This window comes from Procambarus clarkii, chromosome 18 (assembly GCF_040958095.1).
Source record: "Procambarus clarkii isolate CNS0578487 chromosome 18, FALCON_Pclarkii_2.0, whole genome shotgun sequence".
Classification (NCBI taxonomy): Eukaryota; Metazoa; Arthropoda; class Malacostraca; order Decapoda; family Cambaridae; genus Procambarus; species Procambarus clarkii.
In genome coordinates this window covers 11,621,472-11,635,296 of record NC_091167.1, presented here as the reverse complement: position 1 = coordinate 11,635,296, position 13,825 = coordinate 11,621,472, and the positions used below count along the sequence as shown (strand labels likewise).

General features: G+C 40.7%; 1 protein-coding gene across 1 annotated transcript in view; it reads right to left on the bottom strand.

Moving 5' to 3' along the window:
- The window catches only part of LOC123754683 (solute carrier organic anion transporter family member 2B1), a 104,383-nt gene that overhangs the window by 18,778 nt on the left and 71,780 nt on the right, over positions 1-13,825 (bottom strand). The window contains exon 8 of the mRNA XM_069326663.1: positions 11,089-11,287. Coding sequence (XP_069182764.1) covers positions 11,089-11,287 — 199 coding nt within the window. The remainder of the gene's footprint in view (positions 1-11,088; positions 11,288-13,825) is intronic.

The window sequence follows — 13,825 nt, the reverse complement described above, 5'->3', positions numbered from 1 at the left end:
ATGTCATCTACATAACGGCAGTATACAGTTGGTTTTTGTCTGCTACTGAAGACCCTATCTTCGATGGTTCCCATATAAAAATTAGCAAATAAAACTCCTAAGGGGGAGCCCATTGCTACTCCGTCTATTTGTAAATACATGTCTCCTTGTGGACTGATGAAAGGGGCTTCCTTTGTACATGCTTCGAGAAGACTTTTCAAGTGTGGCTCAGGTATGTCTAATTTGGGGGTGCTCTCGTCTCTGTATACTCTGTCCAGTATCATTCCTATGGTTGTGTCGACTGGGACGTTGGTAAAAAGGGATTCAACGTCCAGGGAAGCGATGATTCCATCGGGCTGGGTAGATTTGATCAATTCTAGGAAATCTGCTGATGATTGTAGACTAAACTTACTTGGAGTGTATGGAGTTAGGAGTTCATTGAGTTTCTTTGCCAGGTGATAAGTTGGGGTTGGTATTTGGCTGATTATAGGGCGTAGTGGGTTACCTGGTTTATGCGTCTTAACATTGCCGTAGGCATATCCTAAGCCATAGTCGCCTTGAAGTTTATTGAAATGCACACTACCTTTCTTTGCGTTGATTGCTGTAATTGTTTTGTTTACTTTCCGCTTAAGGTCTTCTACGGGGTTCCTCGTGATTCGTTGAAATTTGGAGTCGTCACTTAGGATGTCGCTAATTTTGTTCATGTATTCATGGGTAGGAATCAATACATATGCTGCTGTTTTGTCGGCTTTTCTTATTGTTACGTCTTTCAGATTTTTTAGTTGTTTCGCTGCTTCTTTGAGTCGTGGGGTTAAGATTGTAGATGAATATGTTCCTCGTTTTTTCCCTGCTTCTGCAAGTAGTTCAGCTTGAAGTGTGTCAGTGGTGATGACTTTTTTGTTGTCTTCTAGCTTATGGATATCGTCCAGAAGCATTTCGATTTCCAGGCGTTTTTGATGCATCTTTGGTTTAGATAAGAATTGACAATTTATGTAGATGACATATTCGTAATAGTAAAAGACTCAGATGAACTAATTGACCTAAAAAGACACCTAGAGAGAGAGTCAGTACTCCGATTTACACATGAAAATAGTGAAAATAACAGTCTGCCATTCTTGGATGTACTAATAACAAAAACAGGAACCTCTTTAAGCACCAACGTATATACCAAGCCCACCAACATAGGATTATGCCTGAACGGTAGAAGTGAGTGCCCCCAAAGATACAAAGCCAGTGTTCTCAATGCTTATATTCGTCGAGCGCTTACCCACTGCTCTGAATGGAGCAACGTGAGTAGAGAGTTTGAAAGAGTAACTCAGGTATTGGTGAACAACGGATATAGCAACGCGGAAATAAACGCTGCTATAAGAAGACACTTGGACCGTTGGTATAATTCAGAACCTAGAACAGAAACCACAACACCCCCAATAAAATTATATTACAAATCAACCATGCACAGTGAACATATAAAAGAGGAAAGAATAATGAAAGAAATAATCCGTAAAGGAGTAAAAAGCACTACTCCTAACCAAAACATAAACCTGATAATATTCTACAAAACCAAGAAGACTTCCGAACTCCTTATCAAAAACAGCCCGAAGCCGACGGAGAACCCTCTACAGCAGTCAAGCGTTGTATACATGTACACTTGCCCCCACGAAGGATGTAACCTTCAATGTAAGTACATAGGTATGACGTCGACCAAGCTGACGAGGCGTTTGACATGCCATCTTTAATCTGGTGCCCCTAGGAATCACATGAGACAAGCCCATGACATTACTCTAACAAGAGAAATGTTGAACAAGAATACTTGCATAATAGACAAAACCCAAGATTCAAGAAGATTACAAATTCTTGAGGCAATTCACATAAGAATAGAGCGACCTACCATGAACACCCAAATCACGGAACTATTTACTCTACCCACCATGAGAGTAAGGACAAGACAAGAACATATCGATGCCAACACAGAAGACAATGTCCAACATAACAGGCCAATTACACTGGATTAATCTTTGTGTTTAGATAGGAGATGCCTCGTATGGGCCAATAAGCCTTCTGCAGCCCCTATGTTTATCCCTTATGTATCCCCCCATGTTTTTCACCTTCATTGTATTATCACCTGACCTAATGCGGGTATAAAATCAACTAGTATTGTAAGATCTGTTCACTTGAGAATGAACCATGGAGGTTCGAAACGTCGTGCAAATTATACAAATAAGTGTAATACACTCTATAGTAAATCACTTCTTTTCTTCACCTTAAAAGTACGAAAATGAGTTTTGGAGAATTCCTATTTCAATTAAGCCCTGATGCTAAGAAAATAGTTAGAGGGATAGAAGCCCTAAACCAGAAAATAATTAATACAGAATATGCGGTCATATTCAATGAAACATATATATATATATATATATATATATATATATATATATATATATATATATATATATATATATATATATATATATAAAATGAAATAAATAAATAATAAAACAGTATGGGTTTTTAAATAGGAAGATCCTGTGTAACAAATCTGATTAGTTTTTATGATAGAGCCTCAGAGATACTGCAAGAAAGAGGTGGTTGGGTTGACTGTGTTCATTCAGACCTAAAAAAAAAAAAAGGCTTTTCATAGTCCCACACAAGAGGCTGTTCTGGAAACTGGAACATGCTGGAGGGGTGACAAAGAGAATTCTGGCATGGATAAAAAACATTCTAACTGACAGACAGATGAGGGCAGTAATCAGAGACAAGGTATCTGACTGGAGGAATGTTACTAGTGGAGTACCACAGGGTTCAGTTCTTGCACCAGTATTGTTCATCGTGTACATAAACGATCTACCAGAAGGAATACAGAATTATATGAACATGTTTACGGATGATGGCAAGATATTAGACGCAGACAATTGTTTGCGTCATGTCCTTCAAATTAATCTAGATAAAATATGTATGGCAAATGGAATTCAATGTGAATTAATGCCATGTGATGGAATGTGGAATCTTAGAAAATAGACCACACACAACTTACAAATTATGTGGAAAGGAATTACAGAACTCTAATAAGAACGAGACCTGAGGGGTGGTTGTGGATAGTGAGCTGTCGCCAGAGGAACACATAAAGAACATTGTGAGAGGCGCGTATGTGTCGCTTTCAGACTTGCTTTTAATTATATGGATGGTGAAATACTAAAGAAACTGTTCATGACTTTTGTGAGACCAAAATTGGAATATGCAGCAGTTGTGTGGTGGCCAAATTTCAAGAAGCACATAAACTGGGAAAGTTGCAAAGGTAAGCTACAAAATGGCTTCCGGAACTGAAAAGCAAGAGTTACGAGGAGAGACTAGAGGCGCTAAACATACCAAAACTAGAAGATAGAAGAAAAAGAGGTGAAATGATCATCACTAACAAAATACTAACTGGAATCGACCAAATTGATAAAGAGGAATTCCTGAAACCAGCAACTGCACGAACAAGAGGACACAGATTCAAGATAAGGAAATAAAAGTGCTGAAAAAAATATTAAAAAGATTTCTTTTGCAAACAGAGTGGTAGACGGTTGGAACAAGTTAGGTGAGAAGGTGGTGGAGGCCAAGACCGTCAGTAGTTTCAAAGCGTTATATGACAAAGAGTGCTGGGAAGACGGGACACCATGAGTGTAGCTCTCATCCTGTAACTACACTTAGGTAATTACACACTAATTCACACATTCTCTCTTTCTCTCTGTTCCTCCTCCACACATTTAAAAGTAGATATAACGAAGTTCAATAAGCTGGGGAACCTATATACATTAGTAGATTTAAAGTAGATATATGGGAGTCAAGAAGCGAGACTCAACCCTACATGCACAATGACAGTGAGCACCGCTGTACACTGTACTGTGAGCTGGGATGTGCTCTACTGTACCGTGAGCTGGGATGTGCTCTACTGTGAGCTGGGATGTGCTCTACTGTCAGCTGGGATGTGCTCTACTGTGAGCTGGGATGTGCTCTACTGTACTGTGAGCTGGGATGTGCTCTACTGTACTGTGAGCTGGGATGTGCTCTACTGTACTGTGAGCTGGGATGTGCTCTACTGTACCGTGAGCTGGGATGTGCTCTACTGTACCGTGAGCTGGGATGTGCTCTACTGTACCGTGAGCTGGGATGTGCTCTACTGTACTGTGAGCTGGGATGTGCTCTACTGTACTGTGAGCTGGGATGTGCTCTACTGTACCGTGAGCTGGGATGTGCTCTACTGTACTGTGAGCTGGGATGTGCTCTACTGTACCGTGAGCTGGGATGTGCTCTACTGTACTGTGAGCTGGGATGTGCTCTACTGTACCGTGAGCTGGGATGTGCTCTACTGTACCGTGAGCTGGGATGTGCTCTACTGTACTGTGAGCTGGGATGTGCTCTACTGTACCGTGAGCTGGGATGTGCTCTACTGTACTGTGAGCTGGGATGTGCTCTACTGTACCGTGAGCTGGGATGTGCTCTACTGTACTGTGAGCTGGGATGTGCTCTACTGTACCGTGAGCTGGGATGTGCTCTACTGTACTGTGAGCTGGGATGTGCTCTACTGTACCGTGAGCTGGGATGTGCTCTACTGTACTGTGAGCTGGGATGTGCTCTACTGTACTGTGAGCTGGGATGTGCTCTACTGTACTGTCAGCTGGGATGTGCTCTACTGTACCGTGAGCTGGGATGTGCTCTACTGTACTGTGAGCTGGGATGTGCTCTACTGTACCGTGAGCTGGGATGTGCTCTACTGTACTGTCAGCTGGGATGTGCTCTACTGTACCGTGAGCTGGGATGTGCTCTACTGTACTGTGAGCTGGGATGTGCTCTACTGTACCGTGAGCTGGGATGTGCTCTACTGTGAGCTGGGATGTGCTCTACTGTCAGCTGGGATGTGCTCTACTGTGAGCTGGGATGTGCTCTACTGTGAGCTGGGATGTGCTCTACTGTGAGCTGGGATGTGCTCTACTGTACTGTGAGCTGGGATGTGCTCTACTGTACCGTGAGCTGGGATGTGCTCTACTGTGAGCTGGGATGTGCTCTACTGTCAGCTGGGATGTGCTCTACTGTGAGCTGGGATGTGCTCTACTGTACTGTGAGCTGGGATGTGCTCTACTGTCAGCTGGGATGTGCTCTACTGTGAGCTGGGATGTGCTCTACTGTACTGTGAGCTGGGATGTGCTCTACTGTGAGCTGGGATGTGCTCTACTGTACTGTGAGCTGGGATGTGCTCTACTGTCAGCTGGGATGTGCTCTACTGTACTGTGAGCTGGGATGTGCTCTACTGTCAGCTGGGATGTGCTCTACTGTGAGTTGGGATGTGCTCACCAGACCCATATTAACACTGGCGGCTATACTGCTAAACTGTAACATTTTATTGAAATTGCTAGTAAGGCAGTTACTACTAGCAACTACAGTACCATACTAGGATCAGTAAAATGAATAACAGATTAGGGTCATTATAATAGCAACTGCCAGTAACAGATTAGGGTCATTATAATAGCAACTGCCAGTAACAGATTAGGCTCATTATAATAACAACTGCCAGTAACAGATTAGGCTCATTATAATAACAACTGCCAGTAACAGATTAGGCTCATTATAATAACAACTGCCAGTAACAGATTAGGCTCATTATAATAACAACTGCCAGTAACAGATTAGGCTCATTATAATAACAACTGCCAGTAACAGATTAGGCTCATTATAATAACAACTGCCAGTAACAGATTAGGCTCATTATAATAACAACTACCAGTAACAGATTAGGCTCATTATAATAACAACTACCAGTAACAGATTAGGGTCATTATAATAGCAACTGCCAGTAACAGATTAGGGTCATTATAATAGCAACTGCCAGTAACAGATTAGGGTCATTATAATAACAACTGCCAGTAACAGATTAGGGGTCATTATAATAACAACTGCCAGTAACAGATTAGGGTCATTATAATAGCAACTGCCAGTAACAGATTAGGGTCATTATAATAGCTACTGGCACCATATTAGGCTCATTAAGACAACAATATACCAGGTATGCTCCAGGTATGTAACAAGTACTGGTAACAGATTAGGTTCATTAGTAAAAATAAAGGCAGATATACAGGAACAACATAGTGGTCCACTCCTGATCCTTCAGCATAGTTGGACAATTATTAGGGAGAGTGTATAACTACTGAAGCTGACTTAACTAGAAATACAGATTTATCCTAAATTAACAGTTGTCTGTTTTCACTGAAGACATGTCTAAGTACATACTTCACCCGAGTTGAATGGGACTTCACAAGTCGTCTACAGTGAAGCCGTTCCGTTACGGATATAACAAAATACGTTTTTGGATAGAAACAGTAGAAAAAATTGTCTAAAATAAGGTTAAATTATTTAATATATCAACATGTACAGTACTATAATAACTATGTATGTGATTACTCAGAAATAATTATGAAAAGAAGGCACGAAGCCAAGGGGGATTATGCAGATCCGCAAGTGTTGCTGTATATTCAAAAGGCCTTAAAAATCACTTCACATGCAAATACGATAATAAAAGTACATAACGCGAGAAATATCAAAGTTATTGGATTCACTAAAGATTCTATCGAGGGACAAATGACCACTAGGAACAGTTGGAAAGATACAAGAATGTCCTGTAAATCTGGGCAGGTGCATGACCGTAAGACGGACAATGCAATGTGGACAACAAGGGCCAGGCCAGCGTTCCATTACATGCCTGTGAGTTAAACATGTATGGCCAATACATAACAAGCCAGAGCCGTTTCCCACCGCCGGTTACAGTTATAGGATAAAGGCCAAGATGACAAACCACCCTCAGGAGTGAGCAGTTTGTTGCCTTTAACATAAGACAAACGACCCTGCCAACGGTCTCAGATTGACGAGTGAATGACTGGGTAGGAATCTGAATAAGGGGATGCCTTTTCTGGAAACGGAACAAGCGCGGATAGCCTCCTCAGCGGCAGTAACCGCACATTCATTTAGGGCAATATGACCTAATTTAATTTAATTAAATTCAGTTTAAATTAAATTTCCACTAGCTTGGCACCTTTAGATAATTACTTACTTGAATTAAATTTAACTTGCTAATTTAAGGCGAGACACCAATATGAATGAAAACCCAGCAAAGCTTAATTCTGCTAGATAAGAAACAGCCAATACTGAATTTTGACCATCACAGGATGGTCAAAATCCTGTGGAACGCTCCACAATGATAAAGGAGCGTTCATGACAGAAAAACAGTTTTCGAAGAGCATACAAGATCGTCACAGTTCAGTTGTGAAGAGGCTAGCCTCGGAGATTTGGTCCGGAGAGACTACAGAGCAACCAACACTGTCAGCAGAATTGGATCCATTTGTGAATAGGACAACAGAATTGTAGTGTGAAGAAAAATATAAAAAAGACAAGGTATTTCGAAACAATTGGATGGGTAGAAGTCTTTACCATGTAGTTCAATCTTGCAAAACTTCCCATGTGGGACATGGATGGAACGACATGGATGGATGGAACGACATGAGACATTGTGAACACAAACCAAGAGGGAGACTTGTAAATGAGACATCCTTATAAAAAAAGGTGGTGTTGAAAGGAAACAGAGCCTACTGGAGGGGCAACAAGTAAAGCCTGTGAAAAGTGAGAAAGATAATGTTGCAGAGATCTTGCAAGGTAGCGAAAGCAGTAACAATCACAACGATCCTGTAGTGACAGCACTCCAGTTTCAACGTACAACATGGGGGACGAACGACAGGCACCAGAGAAGAGGCATAACCTAGTGTGGTGCCGACCATCAAGCAAGAGGTCGAAGGTGTAAAGGAGTAAGCGACAGTGATAATGGAGTTTAGACAGCACAAGAGAAGAGTGTGCATCTATCAGCTCCCTAGAAAGTATAGGACAAGAGTTTGAGTAAAGTAAAGGCCTCAGAGCATTCTTTTTTTTTTTTTTTGAGATATATACAAGAGTTGTTACATTCTTGTACAGCCACTAGTACGCGTAGCGTTTCGGGCAAGTCCTTAATCCTATGGTCCCTGGAATATATACGATCCCCTGCCGCGAAGAATCGTTTTTTCATCCAAGTACACATTTTACTGTTGCGTTAAACAGAGGCTACAGTTAAGGAATTGCGCCCAGTAAATCCTCCCCGGCCAGGATACGAACCCATGACATAGCGCTCGCGGAACGCCAGGCGAGTGTCTTACCACTACACCGCGGAGACTGCTTGTCTCCGTGATTCAACTCTGATGTGAAAGATGTGTTGCGACTATAAGACAAACCAGCATTAAAGATCAACCCCAAAAGTTTAGCATAATCTTTGTGCTGAATGGGATTACCACAGAGCAACAATGGGTGACGAAGAATGACCTGTCTCTGAGAAAAAGTCATAGCACACATCTTACATGCAGAGAATTTGACGTCATGAATGGTGGCCAAGGATAACATGGCATCACAAGTTGGAGCTGGAGAAAAGGCGAGTAATCCCCCCGAAAGCAAAGAGTGAGATGAAGGAGTGAAGTGGGAGGAGGAAAAGCATGGAGAGGCCAAACATGTCTGGCCGTTACAGCCAGGAAACGAACCCAGGCCAAAGCGCAGGCGAGTGCTTTACCACTGTGCCACGAGGACTGTTACTTGTTAAAAGCCATCCCTAAAGTTATAAGGCTGCCTGTATTTGATAAGACGTTTATTCAGGTAAAGATATATATACATTAAAAATGAGTTACAAATATAATGTCGGATTAATATATAGAGTTAGTACATACAATGCCTGAAGTCACTATAATACGCACAGCGTTTCGGGAAAGGTGTGGGAAAAACTGACTAAAAACTAAATACTACTTGAGATCAAAAGCATAAATTGAATTGTAAAGAGGAAAAAAAAAGAAATGGAGACATAATAATTACATGATGGATGGAACAGCAGAAAATGTTACAGAACATCAGAAGGAATTTTAACTAAATAAACATAAGATTACAATTTTCTTTTAGTTTATACATGAGAGATATCAGCAGTTAAACAAGTTGGTCAATAATCAGTAATGTTTGAAAATAGGGACCATAAGTTGTGGGCCATGTCTGAAGTGTTGGACATGTCTGAAGTGTTGGACATGTCTGAAGTGTTGGACATGTCTGAAGTGTTGGACATGTCTGAAGTGTTGGACATGCCTGAAGTGTTGGACATGTCTGAAGTGTTGGACATGCCTGAAGTGTTGGACATGTCTGAAGTGTTGGACATGTCTGAAGTGTTGGACATGCCTGAAGTGTTGGACATGTCTGAAGTGTTGGACATACCTGAAGTGTTGGACATGTCTGAAGTGTTGGACATATCTGAAGTGTTGGACATGCCTGAAGTGTTGGACATGCCTGAAGTGTTGGACATATCTGAAGTGTTGGACATGTCTGAAGTGTTGGACATGTCTGAAGTGTTGGACATACCTGAAGTGTTGGACATACCTGAAGTGTTGGACATGTCTGAAGTGTTGGACATGTCTGAAGTGTTGGACATACCTGAAGTGTTGGACATACCTGAAGTGTTGGACATGTCTGAAGTGTTGGACATGTCTGAAGTGTTGGACATGTCTGAAGTGTTGGACATACCTGAAGTGTTGGACATGTCTGAAGTGTTGGACATGTCTGAAGTGTTGGACATGTCTGAAGTGTTGGACATGTCTGAAGTGTTGGACATGTCTGAAGTGTTGGACATGTCTGAAGTGTTGGACATGCCTGAAGTGTTGAACATGTCTGAAGTGTTGGACATGTCTGAAGTGTTGGACATACCTGAAGTGTTGGACATACCTGAAGTGTTGGACATACCTGAAGTGTTGGACATGTCTGAAGTGTTGGACATGTCTGAAGTGTTGGACATGTCTGAAGTGTTGGACATGTCTGAAGTGTTGGACATGTCTGAAGTGTTGGACATACCTGAAGTGTTGGACATGTCTGAAGTGTTGGACATACCTGAAGTGTTGGACATGTCTGAAGTGTTGGACATGTCTGAAGTGTTGGACATGTCTGAAGTGTTGGACATACCTGAAGTGTTGGACATGTCTGAAGTGTTGGACATACCTGAAGTGTTGGACATGTCTGAAGTGTTGGACATGTCTGAAGTGTTGGACATACCTGAAGTGTTGGACATACCTGAAGTGTTGGACATACCTGAAGTGTTGGACATGTCTGAAGTGTTGGACATGTCTGAAGTGTTGGACATGTCTGAAGTGTTGGACATACCTGAAGTGTTGGACATGTCTGAAGTGTTGGACATGTCTGAAGTGTTGGACATACCTGAAGTGTTGGACATGTCTGAAGTGTTGGACATACCTGAAGTGTTGGACATGTCTGAAGTGTTGGACATACCTGAAGTGTTGGACATGTCTGAAGTGTTGGACATACCTGAAGTGTTGAACATGTCTGAAGTGTTGGACATACCTGAAGTGTTGGACATACCTGAAGTGTTGGACATACCTGAAGTGTTGGACATACCTGAAGTGTTGGACATACCTGAAGTGTTGGACATACCTGAAGTGTTGGACATGTCTGAAGTGTTGGACATACCTGAAGTGTTGGACATGTCTGAAGTGTTGGACATGTCTGAAGTGTTGGACATACCTGAAGTGTTGGACATGTCTGAAGTGTTGGACATACCTGAAGTGTTGGATATACCTGAAGTGTTGGACATACCTGAAGTGTTGGACATACCTGAAGTGTTGGACATACCTGAAGTGTTGGACATACCTGAAGTGTTGGACATACCTGAAGTGTTGGACATACCTGAAGTGTTGGACATACCTGAAGTGTTGGACATACCTGAAGTGTTGGATATACCTGAAGTGTTGGACATACCAGAAGTGTTGGACATACCTGAAGTGTTGGACATACCTGAAGTGTTGGACATACCTGAAGTGTTGGACATACCAGAAGTGTTGGACATACCTGAAGTGTTGGACATACCTGAAGTGTTGGACATACCTGAAGTGTTGGACATACCTGAAGTGTTGGACATACCTGAAGTGTTGGACATACCAGAAGTGTTGGACATACCTGAAGTGTTGGACATACCTGAAGTGTTGGACATACCTGAAGTGTTGGACATACCTGAAGTGTTGGACATACCTGAAGTCAGGGGCCATGATGCCGGGGAGGTCAGCGTCAACATGGCAGGATATAAACATGAGGGAGAGGAGGGCGGCGGTGTGGGTGGCCAGACAGGCGGCCATGACCAGCGCCACCGTCCTGGCCCGTGGGCGGCACCGTCTCACCCAAACACCGCCCACCCCTACGCCCACCATGGCCGACCACGTCCCGCAGACACCTGAGGTGTACACACTCATATATCAATACACTTCCCAGTTGGCTGCAATATCCACCAGTAAAGTTAATTCAGCGCTGATAATGCTGAATTAACCTTACTTGTTGACTAATAATTACCTTAGTAACTCTGATGCAAAGTGTCTTTGCTAACAAATATGAACTTAATTAAGGAACCATGATTTAGTTTTTTAAACTTTTTTAATATTAACAAATCTTTTTTTGACTAGTTGTATAGAAAAAGGCTGCAATTGTCCCAAGTTTCAGTACTGCAGCCTAAATAGAAAGGGAGATTTAATTTTTTTTCAACGAATATTACACATTTTCAGTAAGTTCCTACAACCATAAGTTTCAAATATAATCATTCTATGAAAATTTTCTAGCACATTAGCATATAATAAAAGATCTGTAGCTGCGGATTTTCCAAAATATGTTTAGTTCTACTAATACAAATAGTCAAATTTCCCTAAAAAATTATTGCTATTGTAAAAATAATAAATGAACTTAGGATAAAACGCTGGCATAAGATTTTAGAGACATAAACTTTACATATAAGATTAAGTTTTATGTAAATTGAAGAAAAATGAAATGTAGGGACTCAGTTTATGTTACTTGAAAAATAAATCATTAACAATTAAAGTCTAATGTGCTGCCATCTGTGGCTGAGGTTGACATCAACCAATTTCCTCTAAAATTGGCACCCTTACAGATAGGCTCACGTGCAGTCACGTGTATAAGTTTCATGCAAATCATGCGATAAACAAATAAGAAAAGTAAAATTGAAAACAAATCAATTTTTTTTAACTATATTTTTTTTATGAAACTAATTATTAATTTTTGTTAACATATGCTATTATGATAGCTGAGAGTCATAGACATGATTTCAGTTGACACTTTTGTTTGATGTTAATTTTTGACCATTTTGGAAAATTTTTGACACATAATTCAATATTATTTTCTCCCTTCTTATTTATGCTACGATGCCGAGACTTGGACCAGATGAAACAATTTTCATATACAACTCGTCAAAAAAGTTTGATTGAAATCGAACTAGTTTTCATTTATTGTATATTTTTGGCATATTTGTAACTGATATCTTCCTTGAGTTATCTTATTTTCTAAAGTTACCCAGGCTGTCCTTATTAGGCGGCAGCTTACTGTAATTTTTCACCGATAATGGAGTTTACCCGAGAGCCACTAAGACTAGTGGCCTCGACGAGGACAGGAAGCCAGCGGCTTGTCGAAGGTTCCCCATTTACCTTGATGATCTTTTGCACTTTTACTTTAAAAGTTAACAGAGTTTAGGCCTTTACGGCTTTGGCGAGTATACGATTCCACGAGTTAATAACCCTGTGGGTGAAAAAACATCTCCTAGCTGTTCTCAGTCCTACATTGTGACGTATTGAGCTTGAACCCGTTGCTCCTTGTTTGTGTTACATCTGACCTTGTGAAGAAAATATCCGGATCAACATCCTCCAAATTGTTCAGTATTTTGAAAGTTTCAATGAGATCCGCCCTGTCATGCCAGGTTTGCAGTGTTGTTAGTTCTGTGGCCCTAGACAGTTCCTGATGCGAGAGATGACTTAGCTCTGGGATGATTTTTGTTGCCCGGAATCTGGAATGATTCTGGATGAATTAAGCACTGCAATCATTTTTTTTTTTTTATATTTCTTAGTCTCCCTTTTAAACTGGTTGGTAGATATACAGCGTTTAATGATATTCATATATGCACTTGAGGAGTGGAAATGTTAAGGGAAATGCCCTGAAATTTCCATTCCTTTTAAGGGTCTGAGTTTGGTGTAGTAGGTTAAGGCGTACTTGTTATGCCAGTTGTGTGAGCAACTGTGCTGTCTGGATTCGAGTCTACCTGGTGGGTGGTGTCTAAAGTTGTGTTAACTTCACTTGCGAGTGTAGGCAAGTTTGTGTGCATATATATATATATATATATATATATATATATATATATATATATATATATATATATATATATATATATATATATAAATATATATATATATATATATATATTAGTATATTTTGGTAGCAGTCTTTCCTGTAGACATATACTATTAAATATGACCGAAAAAGTAAGATTAATAATTCTAACACGAATTTTCTCAATCTTTCGTACATTACGCTTCACTGTTGGAGGTAAATCAAAAATCAATTCTCCAAAATTCATTTTTTATTTCTAGTCTGACGCGACACGAGCGCGTTTCGTAAAACTTATTACATTTTCAAAGACTTTAGTTCACAAATACACAACTGAATAGAACTTACGCATCTCCGATTTTATATCTACATTTGAGTGAGGTGGAAGGGGTGATGTGGCATTAACACAAGACAGAACAAAATGTGGTTTTAATAGGGTATTAATTTCATCAACACAAGACAGAACAAGAGTATTAATAGGGTATTAATTTCATCAACACAAGACAGAACACGAAACAATGGATATTGAATAGAAGTGTTTGTAGAAAGCCTATTGGTCCATATTTCTTGATGCTTCTATATTGGAGCGGAGTCTTGAGGTGGGTAGAAT